At 34.7% G+C, this 20,477-nt stretch overlaps 1 protein-coding gene across 1 annotated transcript in view; it reads right to left on the bottom strand.

Moving 5' to 3' along the window:
* Positions 1-20,477, bottom strand: part of KYNU (kynureninase) — a 99,394-nt gene that overhangs the window by 53,541 nt on the left and 25,376 nt on the right. Inside the window, exon 4 of the mRNA XM_090267315.1 lies at positions 10,292-10,374. Within this exon, the coding sequence (XP_090123441.1) occupies positions 10,292-10,374 (83 nt within the window). The remainder of the gene's footprint in view (positions 1-10,291; positions 10,375-20,477) is intronic.

The following is a 20,477-nucleotide window of genomic DNA, read 5'->3' as shown; positions in this document are numbered from 1 at the left end:
TGCAAAGTAAACGTACCATAATTAGAAATTTCCTGTTAATGCTAAAGATACTTGGAAAAACAAAGCAGAAAGGCTTTGCTTTTTCCTCCTCAATGATTTTAGAGATAAGGACACATTTGATGTGTCATCACAAAGCAATGAAAGTTTTCCCACTTGACTCCAAATAATATCTGGACTTAATGCACATAGCTAACTAAAAATTATATTTTATTTTTGATACAGTAAGTAGTAACAGTAAAATAATGAAGCATTTGCTTCTTCCTGTAAACTAAAAATGATTTATCCTATTATCAGCTAATTGGTCAAATTCCCACAGATTACACTTATGTGATAACTGTATCTCCAAAAGAACTCTTAAAAGAAATGAAGGCCAATCACATTTTTAAAGTTGGTTGTTTCTAATGTCAAATTAAAATGCATCTTTCATAAATAAAAGCTATTTTGCCAAACAGAATTCACTGTTATTCAATTGAATTATGTGATAGTTTATAAAACAAAGAGCTAGAAAGTAAAATACAAATATCTAAATATCTCTGAGGCTTATTTATACACATTGATACAAGATGATTAATACAGATAAGCATTGTCTGATGGAGAAAATATGCAGAATTAAGATATGTACTACACAATCATATATTATCTAATTTCTGTTACTGAGAGTTTTGGCAATAGAAACAGATCCAGAGACAAAGCATACAGAACATAATAACAACAATGATGATACTTTCCCTATTTTTAATTCTTATGATGTCTCTTAAAGGCAAGTAGACCCATGTAATAGGAATAATGTCTCTTTACCATCACTGGGGAAAATAGGCTATGAGCTTTATTTAATATTTGTAAGGCTGTACTAAATATTAGAAAAAAATATATAATGCAAGTCTTTCATTTTGTAGGCAAAAAGATACTCCTACTACTAGAGTTATATTGTAATAGAATAGACAGTAAGTAGAATAATTACTCTAAATAATAGATATATTACAGGATTAGTTTTCTTGAGGGGAAGCCACTGGAAATAATTGTATAATTTATGTATTTAGATTTCAGTATAGCCCTTTAAGAAAGGGCCTGTGTCTTCTATTAGCAGAAGGAAAGAAAGAAGAAAGAAAGAAAGAAAGAAAGAAAGAAAGAAAGAAAGAAAGAAAGAAAGAAAGAAAGAAAGAAAGAAAGAAAGAAAGAAAGAAAGAAAGAAAGGAAGGAAGGAAGGAAGGAAGGAAGGAAGGAAGGAAGGAAGGAAGGAAGGAAGGAAGGAAGGAAGGAAAGAAGGAAGGAAAGAAGGAAGGAAGGAAGGAAGGAAGGTAGGAAGGAAGGTAGGAAGGAAGGAAGGAAGGAAGGAAGGAAGGAAGGAAGGAAGGTAGGAAGTAAGGAAGGAAGGAAGGAAGGAAGAAAACCAAAACAACAAACACAAAAACTTGTTGTATTTGGCAGCTGAATTTCCCCATTTGATACACAAGATTTGTGAACAAGTGGTGTGTGTTTGCCTGGTCACTGTAAGGTGTCTAAAGTCAAGAGGCAATAGAAACATACTATATAGATCTGAACATGATATGCTTATGTTGTATATAGTGGCATATATCTCCTATCATATAAAAATAGTTTTGAAATCTGGTAAAACAAATGATGCCATTTCTATTATATTCGTTTATCTGCATGATGGTACAAATTTTTACTGTTATTTCTACAAGAAAACACTATCTAAGATATGTAATCTGATATTATCTTTAACTCCCTGTTAGTTATTTACATGTGTCTTTTCTGAAAACCATTTATTTCAATAAAATGGCAGGGATAGTAGAAAGAAGAAAGGGAGGAAAAGTAATATTAAGAGACAACATAATTAATAGAGAGAGAAGTATTTGAAAGAATGCACTGTAATGAAAAGAAAACACACAAGAAAACATTATGGCAAAATGAAGATAAAGAAACAGAAGCATCAGAATGGAGTATGGGAGAATTTCTATAGAAGCTTAGACATTTCATTTTTGCTTAATGATTACATTCTGATTAAAATAATTATAGACTCCTGGAAACTTTTAGTATTCCATACAATGTAGCATTAAATTGAGATCACCTAAAATTTTTTTTGTATGGGAATGTGATGAACCAGATGTATTGGGCTGAATTAACCTAGACATATGCTTGACATTGTGCTTTCCTCTCCTCAGATACTAACACCAAATCAATTCTTGGTAAAAGATCCTTCACTGACTAGAGTAATTTGTCTTCCCATACATATGAAAATTATACTGCCAGTGCTTCTCAAAATGCTCTCCTGTCCACTACTGAAGTTTATCAAGGACAGGGTCAGTCTAACATACATACATGCACACATAGATATCTGAGGGTAGTGTTAAGATCACAGTTTCAGAACAGTAAAAGAAACATTAATTCCAAATATAACTTACAGGCTTATAATATTCCAAGTACAGGTCTTTTACATTCTTGGTTAGGTTTAAGCCTAAGTATTTCATTCTTTTTGAAACAATTGTGAATGAATTTTTTTTTTTAATTTACCTTTCTATTAGTTTACTGTCAGCATTTAAAATGCAACTGATTTCTAGAGATTAATTTTGAATCCTGCTGCTTTGCTGAATTCATTTATAGTTCTAGTAGTTCCTTGGTGGAATCTTTGGGGTTCACTATACACAGTATTATCTCATCTGCAAATAAAGACAGTTTTACTTCTTCCTTTCCAATTCAGATGCCTTTTATTTCTTATTCATGTCTGATTGCTATGGTTAGGACTTCCAGTATTATGTTGAATAAAGAGGTAAAAGTGCACATCCTTGTCTTATTCCCAGTCTTAAGGGAAATACTTGTAGTTTTTGCCCATTGAGTATGATGCTAGCAGTGGGTTTGTCACATATGGCCTTTATTATGTTTAGCAATGTTCCCTCTATTCCTACTTTGCTGATATTTTTTAGCATAAATGGGTACTGGATTTAAAAAAATATTTTTTCTGTATTTATTGATATGGTAATGTGTTTTTTTGTTTTTCATTTTGCTTATGTGGTGAATCAATTGAAAAGGATACAAAAATCTAGAAGCACATTCCATGTTCATGGATAGGAAGAATTAACATCATTAAAATGAACATACTACCCAAAGCAATCTATAAATTCAATTCAATTCCTATCAAGATTCTAATGATGTATTTCAAAACTAGAACAAATATTTCAAAAATTTGTATAGAACCACAAAAGGCACTGCATAGTAACAGCAATTCTGAGAAAGAAGAACAAAGTTGGAGGAATCACACTACCTAATATCAAATTATACTATAAAGCAATAGCAATCAAAACAGCATGGTACTGACATAAAAGCAGACACATGTATCAATGGAACAGAATAGAGAGTCCAGAAATATACCCACACCTCTGTAGTCAACTAATATTCAAAAGAGGAAGCGAGCACATACAATAGGATAAAAATAGTTTATTCAATAAATAGTGTTGGAAAAATTGGACAGATACATGCAGAAAAATGAAATTAGACCACCTTCTTAACACCACACACACAAGAATAAATTCAAAAACAGATTTAAGACTTATATGTTAGACCCAAAACCATAACAAATCCTAGAAGAAAACATAGGCAGCAAAATCTTGGAGATTGCTTATGGCAATGTTTTATCTGATATGCCTCCCCAGGCAAGGAAAACAAAAAAAATAAATAAACAAATGGGACTACATTAAACTAAAATGTTTTTTCACAGCAAAGGAAACCATCAACAAAATAAAAAGACAATCCACAGAATAGGAACACATATTTGTTGCTACATCTGAAAAGGGGTTAGTATCCAAAATTTATAACAAACTTACACCACTAAAAAATGGGCAAAGGAGTTTAATAGACATATCTCCAAAGAGGACATACAGATGGCCAAGAGATATATGAAAAAATGCTTAACATCACTAATCATCAGAGAAATGCAAATTAAAACCACAGTGAGCTATCATCTCACACCTGTCAAAATGCTATCATCAATAAATCAACAAATGACAAGTGGTGGTGAGGATGTGGGGAAAGGAGAACACTTTTGCTCTGTTGATGGGAATGCAGTATGGAGATACCTCAAAAAATTACAAATGGATCTGCATTTGGACCCAGGGATCCCACTTCTTAAAATATATCTGATGGAACCCAAAACACTAATTTGAATGAACATAAGCACCCCTATGTTCACTGCAGCATTATTTACAGTTGCCAAGATATGGAAGCAGCCCAGATATCCATCAGTAGATGAGTGGATAAAACAATTATGGGACATTTACACAATGGAATACTTCTTGACTTTAAAAAAAAAAAAGGAAAATTTTACCCTTTGAAATAGTATGGATAAACCTGGAGACTATTATGCTAAGTGAAATAAGCCAGTCAGAGAAAGACAAATAAATACCATATGATTTCCCTCATATGTGGAATCTAATGAACAAACTGAACTAACAAGCAAAATAGATATAGACTCATAGATGGAGAGCAGGCTGACAGCTGAGGGGTGGGAGGAAGTTAGGAAGTAGAGGAATTGAGCAAAAAGGGAAAAGGACTCACGGATGTGGACAACAGTGTGGTTGTGGGAGGAGGAAATATAAGGGGGCTAAATAGTAAAAGAAAAAATGCAATAAAGTTGTGGAATATATATATATTACACACACACACACACACACACACACACACACACACACACACATATAACTTCCTAAAGCACTGAGGAATAAAATGTTCTTAATATCAAATAGCCACAAATGATTTTTTGCTATATTTTTTAAAAAGTGACCTAATTGACATACCTTTATTAGTTCAAATTGTATTTCTGAAACTACCATTATTTTTCTAACATATTTAAGTATCATCAGCATTACATAAGAAAATAAACCTAAAAAAATTGCTGAAATTCTTTCAAGTTGCTTTTCTTTGCTTCTCTTCTTTTTTTTTTTTGTAAGAGCTTTTTAAAAATTAATGTTGCATCTTCAAGAACTACAAGCATTGATGGAAATTATTTTAAAAAGCTTCTCCAAAGCTTATCAGGCTTTGAAAGTATCTTTACTTTAAATATCATCTCTAACTCACTGCAGTAAATGTCAAGATTAGAATCACTTCATTTGAGATGGATGTGAGCCAAGGCTCTCATTTAAAAAGTGAATTCCTGCTTGTTTATTTATTGAACATAATTTTTTGCCTTACCAGGAGGCAAAACCTAGTTGAATGCTTTCTTATCTCTATGCTTGGCAAGTTACAGTTTATTGCACCCTTACTATGTGACAACAGTTTTAAATATGTGACATGTCCCATATTATCTCACATAGTCTTCATAGTAACCCTATAAGGTTATTTACTTCCATTTCCCACATTTTATCAATGAGGAAACGAAAGTCCAAAGAGATGAACTTACTTGCCCGAAGTCTCACAGATAAAAAATAGCAGACAAAAACTTACTGTCTCATAGAAAGAAATATAATTAAAATCTTTGTTCACAATTACATTTGGAAGAATTGTCTATACTATCTAGGCCCTGTAAGTCAAATATAGGAGGCCCAAGTTCATCACAAACTTTCTCCTGCATTTTTCTAATTGTAATTTAATTTCAAATATTTTGTAAAGTGAAGATGACAGGGTGACCAGCCGTTTAATGTTTGATAACAGGGTTCACAATGGGTCTTGCAACTTCCATATCCTTTTCTGTATATTTTATTAAGCAGATGGGAATATTATTGTGGATCTGGTTGTAAGCTTTTAGTTGGGGGAACTTTGAGAACTTTCCACTCTATTTTTCAAGCAGCAAATTTTTTGGCCTCTGGAGGTGGCCAGTGCATGGCTGAGCATCCAGACTCTTAGGAGAGAGCTTTCAGGGATTATTGGTTCTCTAAGGGTGAATCCCAAATTTCATAAAGCAAACTTATGTTCACAGTGCAACAGTTTTATAAGCTGGGACTTTTATGTACCCAAGGAGAAAGAGGCTTAATAATAATACTAATAATATTCTTTAGCAATTCTATTTTTAGCATTTTGATAATATGATATTAATTATAAGTAAAAGTTATTACATGTTTTGAAGAATTGCTAGCTCTATATAAAATGTTTTTTAAATACATATGTTTCTCATCTGAAATTGATACTTTTCTTCATCTATGAATAAATACCATTGTTCAGTGTCTCTTTCTCCTTTCTATCCACTCTATCAATTTGTACAACATAATAATTTTTATTATCCTCCTGTTACTTCTTTCTGAGATATTTTATAATGAAATAAAGGCTGTGGTTTTAAGAACCTGGAAGAGTTAGTCATGGCCCAAATATACAACTTGTCTATTTGCCTAGCAAGTAACAAAAGTAAATTTGACTTCTGCTGCTCTTTAACAAAATTACCACACAATTATTTTAAATATTTTGTGATTTTTGCCAATTCTACTTTAAAAAAATATTTCAGGTTTCTAGTATTACAATGTGAGAAAAAAAATGATAAAAAGTAAATATAGGGTACAATATATGCTAATAAAAACAAATTAGAAGCTATTAAATGCTTTTTCTAGTTTAAACATGATCAAATTTTCTAAGAAATTTTTAGTAACTGAGGCAGAAAGAACCTGCCTCGGATTTGCAATAAACAAGATAAACATACACAAACACCTTCTAAAGGATATATTTCTACTAAAGCAAACAGAGTGAAATAATTCATTTTTCATTTTGACTTAAGAATCACTTCTCTGACTAATATATACAATTTTAAAAGTTAAAAAAAGAATTGGACCTAACAGTTATTTAAATTAAAAGAAAATGCCAAACTTAAAATATTGTTCACAATACACTTTTGCAGACACTGTCAATTTGTATTTCTCTGATCAACAACAACAAAAGAACAAAACAAATAATAAAATAATCATTAAAATAAAGATTAGCTTCATTCAATGACAACATTTCAAAGGAAATGTGACAAAAACACAGAAAATTAAAAGGTTTGTCCCAGTGTTATAACTTTGTATGTTATTTCAAAGACTAGCAGAATACCCTAAAGCTAGAGTTAATAAATATTCTTTAAAAAATTAAATAAGTTTAGTCTCTTTACTCTTCTAAACAAACCTGAATATTTCATATGTATATATTTTTTCATTTTCTTAAATGATAATGAGAGGTGGCTGGTCTGAAGTTTCAGATATTGTTGTGACATGTATTTATTTATTGGGCAACAAAACAAGAGCATATTTATTGAGCATCAAAAGAGCTATAAACTTTTAAGTGGTCAAAGAGAACTTTTTGCAGGGTTTATTTACTTTATAAATAATCTCACTAAATAATATTGTCTTACCACTTCCCTGGACTGGATATAAACATCCTAACTAACTCTTCTTTAGATAATAAAAAATATGCAGCACAAAGTAACAGGATTAGAATAGAATTTATATTCTGAAAGCAAATCTGGGAAAGAAAAAGATCCAAAACTAAGGAAGACATATTATCTCAGGTTAGATTAATCTAAGAGCTGTTTTAACTATTTATTTATTTATTTTACATGTTAGATATTTGAATGAATGTAAGTGGCTTGTAAAAAATGAACACAAATGAAAAGGATTGTTAACAAACATTTAACATGTCTTTAAACACAATCCAAGACTGTTAGAGTGGCAATTTCCTCCATTAGAAAATACACCCCTCTAAATAATTCTGACAGCCTGATCAAGTGCTGTGTTCTAAAGAACCTGGCTGGTCTGGCGGGAAATGCTCGGTTTTTGCCTTTACCTGCCCTGGCTGACAAAACTTTTGGCTTTCAACCCAGCCCCAGTCCCAGTCATAAAGGGCTGTTGATGATTGACCCTGGGGCTTCATGGGACAGTCCTGGATTCCGGCTCTTCACGCTCTACCTGACTTTATGTGCTTCCCCCAAATACTGCCCTCCTAGCCTTTCTATTGCTCTTCTCTTCAGCAATGGCAAACTTTCTGGTTTGTAATGATTTCAATATAATTTCTTTAATGTTTTATATGTTTGTTACTTTATTTTTCTATCATTTCTCTGCATATGGAATAGAAGGAATAATTTTTAGTTTATATTTAATTGGTTATCTTAAATTAGAAGTCAATATGCGGATCCTATAGTATAACCACATAATGCAGAGAGAAAGACCAATAAAATGGTGTTGGTTCATTCAAGGTAGCATAAAGTATATAAAACAAAGTGAAGTCATTCATGTCAACCAAGATGGTTGCCAGTTAGCCATGACACTTTGTTCAAGAGGGAAACTACCTACGTCATGCTAGACACATCCAGCAAGGAGATACACCCAAGATATCTGTACACATGATCAGAATAGCCATGTCTGCAGAGCGGGACCACCCACAGATAGGCTCCTGGGCAAATTCTGCACTTGGCATCAGGGGTACCAAGACACGTATCAAAAGACCCAGAAGGGTGGAGTACACCACTTTCTATGTGTAATTGAAGCAGGCTCCAGACCACTGCTGAGACAGCCGAGCTCCACATACCCGAGTGCTGCTCCATGACATGCTAATCTCTCGTGGTATCAGCTTCTGGAGGCTCTGCCCTGCTGGACTGAGGACTTCACCTGTCCTGCTGCCTACCTGGCTCTGGAGATCCTTCCTTACAAGACGCTGACAACTCCTTAACAAAAGCTGAGTGAATAGCATAGTTACTGTGTGTGACTCTTGTCTACTCCTCGGTGCTGCGCTGCTCAGCAGGCAGCTAGCCGCACAGTTGCCCTGCTGACTTATAGGAAAGACTGTATCATGAACCCACACTTGTGACACATAAACAGATAGAAGCGCATAGGGCGTAAGGATTACATAATAATAACTAGTTGGAAATAGAGCTTGCTTTTGCTTGCAGCCCTTCTATGGAGTTTTTTAAAAATTTTAAAGATTTTGAATAGGTGACATATCAATGTTTCATAAACTAAAGACAGATCTTCCTTAAAAGTCTTGTAATTTGGAATTTTTTAAAACATAAATATATTCTTCTTTGTCCATGTGGTGTAGAGTTTGATGTAAGGTGACTCTATTTGGGCCCTTTTACTGGGAAAAATGTCAGGATCTTAGGTTGTCCATGTATCACAGAGAAGACTTTCCCAGTCTTCTGTATATTTACCAGGGGCTAAATTAGAATAGAAGTAGATAAAGACTTAAATTTTGGTTCTTACTATGCAATATGTTATGGATTGACCTGTTTCGTCCCCAAAATCTTATGTTAAAACCGTACCTCCCAATTTGACAGGATTTGGAAATAGGGCCTGTATGTAGGGTAATAAAGGTTAAATAACATCATTAGGGTGAGGCCTTGATCTGATAGGACTGGCGTCCCAGAGATCTCTAGCCAAGGGAGACCACAGAAGGCAGCATCTACAAGCCAGAAAGAGAGGCCAAACCAGAAACCAGTTTGTTCTTGGACTTCCTACCACCCCCATCCAGGACTGTGAGAAAAAAAATTTTTTTTTTTGTTTAAGCCATCTAGCTTCCCCCACTCTAATTCTATTTTCTCACCAGCTCAAGTTGATTTTGTATTCTGATTACTGGTCAAGATACAACAGAAATAAAACAGATATTTTTACACTTGCCCGTAAGGGCGAGAAGTTTGAAAAAACCCTTTGAAAGTTGAGGATTTCCTAAACCCTCCATATATTTCCAAATAACGCCACTCCAATTACTTAAATATCATTTTTTGTTTTTTTAATACCCTAAATTTCACATATTTCAGGCAGTACTGAGTGTTCAATTCAATTAAATAAATATTTTTCAAAATGTTAATACAATTACCATCTAAAACTACCTCGAATACCACTAAGACTACACATAACTCACTTTAGGAAAAACATTATAGACCCAAAACAGCATCAATTATATTATTTTAAATAACACTTGGTCTAATTTTAAATAGATCTCCATGGATTAAATTATAATGAGTCAAAAAAATTGATTAGTGGTTTAAGCCTTTAGTTGTGAAGGTTAGTGTTTATTTTACCATATAATAAAATCTTAGAAATTTAACTTAAGCTATTGTTACAAATCTGTTTAATTATAAATTAATGCAATGCATGTATTTCCATGGGGGAGTAAATATTAGTTTTAAAATATACAAGAAAAAATAATAACTTATGTTTTATTTTGTACCAAATAACCTAGTTATGCTATCAATCAAGTCTCAAAAGTATGTTTGCTCTTTCCCGTTATGAATTAAAATTTTTAAAAAAGGATGTTTTTCAATAAGATTTTGACTTTATAATCTATGTTTATAACTAAATAATAAAGTCTTTACCATCATTTTGGAAAAAATTTATTTTGTACTTACCGACAATGTCAGTCATAAGGCCTATAATAGTCTCATCTCCTGTAATCCAAGGTCGTTTCCCTACTTCATGACCAAAGCCTCCCCTGAAATTGAAAAGGGACATAAACATTCTTAGCTTGTGTGTGTGTGTGAGTGTGTGTGTGTGTGTGTGTGTGTGTGAAATTTTTCAAATATCTTCATTAGCAACTAAACAATTCTAAATTAGTTTTATAATATTCTAATAATTACATGAAAGCATGCTTTCTAAAATCAAAAGTAATACTTGAGAACTCTGATTTTTTTTGTTTGTTTTTGTTTTTAATTTCTTGGATTTGCTTTCTCTGGGGTTAGGGGAAATCGCCCATACACTATTTCGTCACTTTTTCTTTAGAATCTAAGACACTTTTTTTTTTATTATTTTGAGAACTTCAGCACTATTTACATACTCTATTTGTATACCTGTAGCATATGTAGTATCTATACTAAAAGTACCATTTTTTTGAGGCTAAGATTTCAATAATTATAAATTCAATTATAAAATATGACTACAATCTCTTAAAAAATGTAATGTATAAAATGTAATTATACTTATGATGACATTTTAGGTAAATAAAGAAACTTGGCAATAAAGCCAGTAATATATCTTGACCTATTTCTAGTAATAGTATCTATCATATTTCAGATTAATTTCATTATTCTAGTAAGTTTCCCAGTAGGCATAATTTAAAAACAAAAAAATGCATAAGAGAACTTCAACTCTCAACAAGTTTTCATCAAATGAGGAAGGCAAATAAATATATTTGAAAACTATAAAAGATTTAAAACTAAGGGTCAGGCAGTGGGGAGGGAGGGTGGGTGCTGTTACAAACTTCTATCTTAGGAAGCTTCTAATTACATTGTTCTTAATTTTAGGAATTCAAAAACTATGTAAACTTGGAAGAAAGAATTAGCAGTTTTGTTTTGTTTTTTCTTTTTTACATAGTGGAGACTATAAATGAAACTCAGTAAGCTGGCAGCAGTGAACTGGTAAACCTGTTCTCAGAATTGAAGGAGAGCAGCACATGATATCTCCAAAGTATCTCTGTGTTATATTATCTTGAGCTGTATCTGATAAAGACAGGTTCTCCAAAAGAAACTACCATATTTTTCTCTCCATAAGATGCACCGTTTTCCCCCACAAATGTGCATTGGGGGTAGTCTGCCAGAGCCTTAACTAGGATGGTGGTACTCTCAATGACTGTTACAACTAGTGATACCTCTTAACTCCCTCAATGCCTGTGATTAAAGGCCCCCACAAATTTTGACAGTAGAGACGATGAGTTCTTGGGGTTCCCAGAAAACTAGGAGAGTACTTGAACCCTAAAGTCTCTCCTCATTTGTTAATGACAATGGTAATGGTTCTTAATACCGCTATTGACTGCGGTATTGATTGCGGTTCACTTTACATGGTTGAAATATTATTGTGTTATATTTTATTAAATATTTTAGTATGCCATTTGGTTCAGAACATTTTTTTTTCTTGTTTTCCTCCTCTAAACCTAGGTGTGTCTTATGGTCAGGTGCATCTTATAGTGCAAAAAACATGGTACATTTTTATAATACCCTCCATAGGAATCTCATCAACCAGGGGAGACTGACTCATCACAGAAGAGATTAGAAATCAAAACCACATCCAGATAAACTGTCACAAACATCTTACTCCCCATCTATTATTCACGGGTCTTTTCATCTTACTAAAAATAATTTACTCTCTCTCTCCCCTCTCCATATTAAGTGGGATTTAAGCCTGAATTCCAAGCCATGTTGGGGAGTTACTCATTTTCCCCCTATGTATACATGAGGGATGCATGTTAATAAACTTGTTTGTTTTTCTCTTGTTAATCTGTCTTGTATTATAGGGGTCTCAGCTAACAACTCAAGGGTTGGGGGGTGTTTCTCCTTCCTTAGAGAGCAGTGGAAAAACTAGAGAAGAGGAGCTGTTTTTTAATCTTTGATGATTTTCATGGTGTGAGTACCCCCATTGTGGCTGATTTCAGGATATGACCTGGTCTGAAACAGTTCCATGTCACTGCTGGCTATGAGACTATATTTATTAGAAGCTTATCATGCCTAATTTTTTAATTATTTAAAAGTAAATGGGTGACAATATGTACCTTAAAGGATTGCCACAAAAAATAAATAAAATAACATGTACAGAAAGACTGGCATATAGCAGTCTTCCTTACTAACGTAAATCTAATATTAAAATCCCTTTCATGGACATGTGGTGTGCAAAACAATTTTAAAACTAATATTTCAATGGTCATATAAACTGAGATGAAGGAAGTGAACTGTCTGAGTATAAACATAAACTGTAAGATTTAAGGAGGAAGAGAAGGGCAATTGTTAGTTATGATTATTCATATTATTAAATAGCCTGCAGCTTGGCTTGTTCTTGACTTCAAATATAAATGCTAAAGACAAAAATCATTATCATTAAATGGTAATTAAAGGCAGATACTTGAACCCTTTTTTATTTTAATCACATAGAACTCCATGGCCTTCCCTGATAGCACAATACATCTTATTACATTTAGGCTGTAAAATTCTATGTTGTGCCTCAGAGAATTTATATCTCAGAACATTATGCCATCTACTTCTCACTCTGGTAGACACTGTGGTAGTGGTAATAATCTTTAAGAATATGTTTCTTCCTGCAATGCTTTGGCATCTATGGCCCTTTAAAATATCACACACAGGGTCGGCTTCTTCATTTTGTCAGGCCACTAGCCTGGGGTAATAAAACGTACTTAGAAACTGTTACCCAAATAAACACAAAGTAAAGCAGCCTGTCATTTGAAAGAATTGATGTAGATTACAGGGCAGTTATAAACATTCATAGTAGAGTTAAGAAAAAGATTATATTGCTTTCATTCAAAATTGCTTAAAATAGTTGCAACATAGTTGCAATCTTCATTGACTAGAAATCTTCAAATACTAGAAAGAAGGGAGGATGGGAGAGAGTTAACTCACTACCAGTGCAGTAGGCAGTTAGACAGACATGAGCAGAATAGAAAAAAACAGACCAGGTGTTCAAGGTCACCAGGGCAGAAAGCTAGCAAGGGGCTCACACTTGGGTGTGAGCTTTCTTTCCCTAATCTAGCATATCCCTGGTTATATGGCTTAGATCCCCCTGACCTTTCATATTGCTGGTCATGGATTTTGGACCCTCCCCTGACCTTTACTTCCCTGGAATGTTGCCAGCCATGGGGCGGGAAAGTAACCTCATGTGACCTCCAAACAAACCCTTGCAGAACCACTCCCTTAAGTATTAACCCCTTGAAGATAACATCTAGGCCTCAGTTGTGTTTCAGCTTCTGGCACAGGAAAGCAAAGAGACCAGGAGGGGTGATGCCATGGCTAACATCGGGACTAGCTGCAGTGACTACTGACCCAGCCCCCTGCCCTGACACCAACCAATCAGTGGGGACTACACCCTGAAAGGACACACCTGGAAAGCTGATGCATAGTCTACTGAGATTCTCCCCAGGGACCTCCTCTAAAATCCCCACCCTTAAAAGCCCTTAATGTAAAGAACACAGTGTGGCTTTCTCTCTGTGGAGTACTGCAAGGACTTTTCCCCTCTCATTCCCCCAGATGCATATATCTTTGTTTTCTTTTTCCTAAGTTCCAAGGCCCCTTCTTTTGCCTATAACTTATTTTCTGAGCCTATTCAGCACAGCTGGCTTACATCTTTCATGGCTCACTTTTTCTATCCCTGTGACTTTCTAAATAAATTTTTGCTTGTATTTGAGTCTTGGCTCTGAATTATTTTTTAGCCCAAATTCAGACACTGAGTTTGCTAAACTGAGGTCCAATCACTAATAACATTCTGGTGCTATTTCACCGCTAACACCAGGACATTCCTTGCCATGAGTGGGGTGTTCTCTGACAAGTCTAAGAAGCAGTATTTGCTCATGAAATTCAATTTCAACATATAATATCTAATTAGGAGCTTAACAGAAATGTAGATCCTCTTTCAAATAGGACTATGCTTTACCCATCCTACAAAATGAAAAGTGACCCTGCTTTTAAAAGCTCTCCCCCCAATAAGTAAATAAATAAGATTTTACAGTCTTCCTTCATGATATCATGGCTGTGTGTATCTGTTTGTGTGTGTGTGAGAGTAAGATCTAATTGCTGATCACTAACACAGATATCAGGAAAATCTTTGTAACAGGTCATACCACATACTGTCTTATTCATACTGAAGGGTGGCAGATCATGCCACACTAAAACTTTCCTCTTCGGCATAGGATTATTTTAAGATGGAGGAATTTGAAAAAGAGCAATTGTAGAACGAGACTGTCTCTGAACTCCTCTTAACTTGCTTGAAGAGATTTTCCAAAAATAACTCAATTGTCATAAATCTTCTCCCCAGGAGTTTCATCAGCCAGGGAAGATGGTCTCTTATCACAGGAGAGGAGACTAGAAGTCAACACAATGCCCACACAAACTGTTACAAGCTATACCTCTTATCTATTCTTTAAAGGTTCCATTTGTCTTTCCTAAGAATCATTTCCTCTCCCCTAAAAGGCCTACATCTCCCATTTTTTTCCTATTAAGATAACATATACATTCTCAAATTGCATTGCTTTTGGGGGGCTGTATACAAAAATGGGGGCCACATACTGAATCTGACAAGCTCAGGGGACGCCTATATGGTAGGTCTTACAAACTCAAGAGACCTAAAGTAGTCATATAGGGTAGTCTAAAGTTAAAATTTCCTAACTAAAAGTGAGTCTTAGTAAGTTTTCACATCCTAGGCTGGTATCTTCCTTGACAAAGATCAATTTTTACTTTAACTGAACCTGTCTACTGTCTTTTTGCATCTATGTTAGCATACCCTTGAAATGTGGGAGCAATCCCTTTTTTTCCAGACACCTCAGGGCCCAATCTCCCAGCAGAACACAAGATCAAGGAACCCCCCATTGTTATCCTGTTCTCTGCATGCCATCTCTATGTGCTGTAAGTGCTGATTGTTAACTGTCCTACACTGACCAGTGTCAAAGAAGTATGTCTATCCATTTTACTTTTTATCTAACCTCAAAGATTTCCCTGCTTTACTTTCTCTGCCTCCCTAATCTACCACCAATAAACATCATATAACCTCCTACGCCTCCTCCTTTGATTTTAATGAATAATATAAGGCGCAAAACTGCCATCCTCCAGAGCATTTTCTCAATCCATTCAGATTTTGCTTCCCAGCAGTTGTTGTTGTCAGTTGGCCCAAATAAACTCATAAAAATTCTCTACAGGTTTGGATCTTTCTCACATCAACAGGGTATTTACATTTTTTTTTTCCTGTGATGTCCTCATATATCTAACATTAAAAACTATTAATTTTTTTATGGCATTTCTCTTTCTAATCTGCCTGTTGTCAGTTATTTCACAAACCCAGCTATTGAATTTAGGAAGATAGAATACTCAAGGAAGAAAGAAAGAAAGAAAGAAAGAGAGAGAGAGAGAGAGAGAGAGAGAGAGAGAGAGAGAGAGAGAGAGAGAGAGAGAGAGAGAGAAAGAAAAAAAAAGAAGAAAGAAAGACTTAAATTTAAGGATACTGCAGTGTCTGCACACCACTCCTGTGCACTTCACTAGACCCCTTCTGCACACACACTGCCATGTAAAGTAAGTCATTGCCTGCAAGTCAGGATGTTCATTTCCAATATGTAATTCAGTGGGCTATTTTCTTGTTTAATAATCTTACCTAAAGTGTTAGTTTTTAGATGAATCCTTATAAAGACACAACTATGGCAAATTTTTAGTCCTATGAAAAAGAAGAAAAACCATTTGTCTAGCACATTTGACAACATAAAAGACCTAAAACATTGTGATTAATACTTAGGGACATAAAATACATTTCTCAACTTAAAATTTTGCTTTTAGGACTGGTATGTATCTTTCCCTTCTAGCTGAACTTTACCAACATGGTTATTACCCATGTTATTCTCCTTTAAATAATTTATGCCATTAGTAATTATTTAATATAAAATGTTCTCAAAAATTTTTTTAAGCTTATTGCCTACTCATTCTAACAGGCCCACAGGGTCCAAGCATATTGATCTTACTGCCTCTTACTGTTATAAGACCATTTTGCTGACAGTTTTCATATATTAAATGGGTCAAATCACCCTAAATGTTTTCCATTTCAGAATATTATCTAAGTATTGTTATTCACAAAGCAAATAAATCCTCTAAAGTAAATATTATTGATCTAATTTAGAAAAATCACAGAGTTGAAAATAATATTGGGCAATGATAATAATAAGCATTAAAAACACAGAGGTAAGTTTTTAGTTTTGCCTTGAATAACTTGAAGTTTTAGAAGAAATCACTTGGGTCCTAGAATATTTCAAGCACTCCTCTAGCCTTGACCTTCTTTAGTGTAAGAATCAAAGACTGTACCATCTGAATTATAAGATCCAGCTATGATCAGTGATGTTTTATTTTATAGGTAGGTAGTAGATAGACGGGTAGTATATCTGTAGTAGTCCATAGAAGATGAAGAAATGGAAAATGACAACCATAAGTCAAATGGCATTTTCTACCTTACAGGTCAAGGATGGCTAGTCAGACACTTGATATCATTATCCTAGAGCAATATTTCACTTAGTTAAAGCACTCTCATTTTTATGTTACTATTAAGATGACAACTCATTAATATTATTTTTTCCTGTTAAATGACTTCATTGGCATGAAGATTGCTTTAACCTGAAGCATGTGAACAAACAGCAGCCAAAGAAAGAAACAGCATCTAAACTTAAGCAGAGCCTTGCAGAAATGCAGCTGCCCTGCACTGCCCTCAGAGGGAGGGGACCCAACAGTAGCAGGTGTGAATTCAGTTGCCATCAGTGTCACTCTGGGGGAGCTTCCAGCCAGGGAGGATACTGCCATGTTATCATCATGATGAAAAAGCCTAATGGAACCTTCTATGCTTTCCCACTGAAGCCCTTGAACTACGCCCCCCACCCCCTTTTGTTAATTTGATATATAAGCCCATAGTCCTGGGTGGTCAGGGAATTACCCCTGTAGAGTGCTTCTGCATGTGAAATACACTTTTCTCTTGTTAATCTAGCAGTGCATAACTCATTCAGAGGCTTCCGATCAAAGAATTGGTAGAACACAAGTTTTCCTCCCAATAGAACCTTAACTGGAAAAAGTAAGAATGGAATGTTAAACTAAATATTTAGGAGCAAAGAAATGATGAACACTTTTGAGGTCAAAGATGGGGGATGGAGTTGGAGGTGACAGGAATGCAATCATGCACCTCACATCCCACTGACATCGACAGGCAGGCAGTCCCACTTAAAGCGAAACAACTAAATACAACAATGGTGAAACAAAACAAAGCAAAATAGCTACCTATCTTTTTGCTCAGAAGAAAAACCTTTTTTTAGAATTTAGTTTGCATTGCTTGGAGCATTAAAATATAACTGCTTTCTGAATCATCTGTTCAATAAAAATTAGGTAAGAGGTTTTAAGATTATCCAATATTTTATTGTCACAAGGTAAAATATAAAGTTGAAAGGTAATTATGGAAGAGCAAATGTATGGCAGAAAGACCCTTTCCTGAAATATAACTCCAAAGTCTTGAAAATAACCAGCCAGTCTCTTAATAAAGTAGGATAATCAAAAGGATATGAATAGGATAGCAAGGCAGCATTTTTAAAAATGCCTAGAGGATAAAAATGCACAGCCTAGCTGATTGAATATCTAAGAGTCAAGGACATTCTCTGAAGTTCAAATTCATTCAGTATAATTATCTGCTGTCTTACATTAAGGCCAAACATGAATATTAACCATTTTTATTAACTCTGACCCTCATCTTTAAAATAGTAAAACCTGCTAGTGCAAAATGCTTCCAAATGTAGTGATATTTATTTTCTAATGTATGCATAAAAGGTATGCAGATAGTTATAACAGGCTTAATAAATTATATAAACCTCCATATTTTTGTATTAACTTGTGAACTTATATTTTAACCACTGATATTAAGAACTTTGCAGTGTTATTTAATAACTGTAAACTGACTTGAAGATCAGATACTATTCCCAATATGAAAGACCCGTGACATTAGGAATAAAGATGGAGCAGACGTTCTGAGTTTCTATGAGAGCCCAATGTCTTGCCTTTCAAGTTCTCAAATAGCTTGGTTTCATGCTCTTGAATTTTTTTGTTTTTGACCTTCAAGTTTGGCTCCCTCTTCATACTACTTTTTAGAATCTAATACTCAGAAAATGTTTTAAAGTATTCTATTTATTTTTAATATTTTAATATGTAAATTTTTTAAATAGTTAAAAATATTTTGAAAATATTTTTAGTTTCAGCTTTATCTGTAGTTATTGCGGAACTATAAGAAGTACATAAGATTAGGAATTTATAATATAGCTAATAATATGAAACTAATGAAAATAGACATCTTTAAACTGCCTATTAATGCAACAGATATTCAGGAGGGATAATCAGTGTGTTTGAGAAGTCTGGGATTAGAGGGAAAGCATTCAGGTAAAGCAAGTGAGTGGAAGTCTTCACAGGCAGAAAATTAAACATATAAGAGAAGAGCTGGAGAAAAGAATGGATTCTGATTTAAGATCCCTGCGTGTTCGGAATGAAGCTGCTTAGGTAAGCCCTTCTTAATATTCATGTTGAGTTTGGGAGGAAAATGCCTTTTGTTTCACTCAACCTCTTGCACCTCACTCAATAATTTTTATTTCCTTGTTTATAAAAATTACTGTAAAAGAGGTTAGCCAAGAAGTAATCATAAAAATACTAAATTAAATCCTAAATTTTAACTCCTTTGTTATTCATTAAGAAATAAAATAAAATAATTACATATGTTTTAAATGTGACAACTTAGGAAAGAGACTTAAATTTTTAAATATTTTAAAAGTTTTACTCTTGGCTCTGACAGTAACTTGTCATATGATCTTATGATCCTCAGTTATTTCAACAATAAAATGATAGTATTGAATGACATGATCACTAAGATTTTTTCTGCCCTAAAATTCTATTATACCCCTTTCCAAATATTAGACAGTCTAGTGTGATTTTTAAAATTCTTATATGAGATAGAAATAGGGTACAGATATTCACCACAGCCCATGGTTTAGAGGATGGGGAAAGGAGATAATTCAGCTTTTAAGATATTTTGTATACCTATGGCAAGCTGATAGCTAGATAATAGCTGCACTACCGCTCCAGGGCAAAAGGTGTATGTGACTTTCAGGATTTAAAAGAAAGGCTGAGCAGTCTTGAGGAGGAGCCTGTTGGAGAACATGGGGAAGGTGCCATGATGTAGGACCATGTTAGAGAAGCATGATGAAGATGTGTCATTGTTACAGAAACAGGGGAGTCCAAAAATCCCCAGAGTTTGTGGCTGGGGAATGGGGAGAAGGAAGCAGCTTTTAGAATGCCTCCACATTCCTTGGGCTGGTGGCTAGTGTCTTTTTTATGCAAAATGGCTTTAATGCATCCAAAGCCTCAGGTAGATGGGAGGAGTCTTGAACCAGAGGACGGTATGGAAAAAGCACACAGAGCCTAAGTAAGGTTCTGTGAATAGTCAGAACTGTTTGCAACACCCACTGCGGCAGAGGACACAGTCAGGGATATATAAGCAGCTGCGGACATTTTAGCTCTCTCTCACTCTCTCACTCTCTCGCCCCCTCCATGTGGCTTGGTGAAGGAGTCTCCAGGCTGCTTTAAGAGGCTCTCACCATGCAGTTTTGAGGAGAGGAGATCCATGCAGTTTGCAGGAAGAAGGCAGTTTGCAAGGAGGCTGAGAATCCAGGTGGTTCTGCATCGAGAGGTGGAGGGCACCACAGCACAGAAAGGACCTCCCCAATCAGAACTGAGTGATTGGCAGCTGCTGGTAAAGCTGAACTGTGTTTGGAAAGTAGGGAAACGGTTTCTCTAACTTTTCTAAAACTAGCCTGGTTTGGTAGCGGGGAGGCAAGGATATGTGTTTATGGGTGTTTTAAAGAACATAAGACTTAACAGAAATCCGCAAATAACTAAATCTATACAACTGTTAAATAAACAATTCTTTTTCTTTTCACTAAACTCTGGTATTGAGAGTTATAATTTTGGCGGCGGGCTATCGGATCCCTAACTAAAGAGCCCGTGGGTTTGTTTTCAATTGGAGCAGCCCAGGGGTTCTGTAACATCATGA

The sequence above is a fragment of the Furipterus horrens genome, unplaced genomic scaffold (assembly GCF_987537825.1).
Source record: "Furipterus horrens unplaced genomic scaffold, mFurHor1.1.pri manual_scaffold_1, whole genome shotgun sequence".
NCBI classification, from domain to species: Eukaryota; Metazoa; Chordata; class Mammalia; order Chiroptera; family Furipteridae; genus Furipterus; species Furipterus horrens.
The sequence above is the reverse complement of the archived record's forward strand: the minus strand, read 5'-3'. Positions and strand labels throughout refer to the sequence as shown.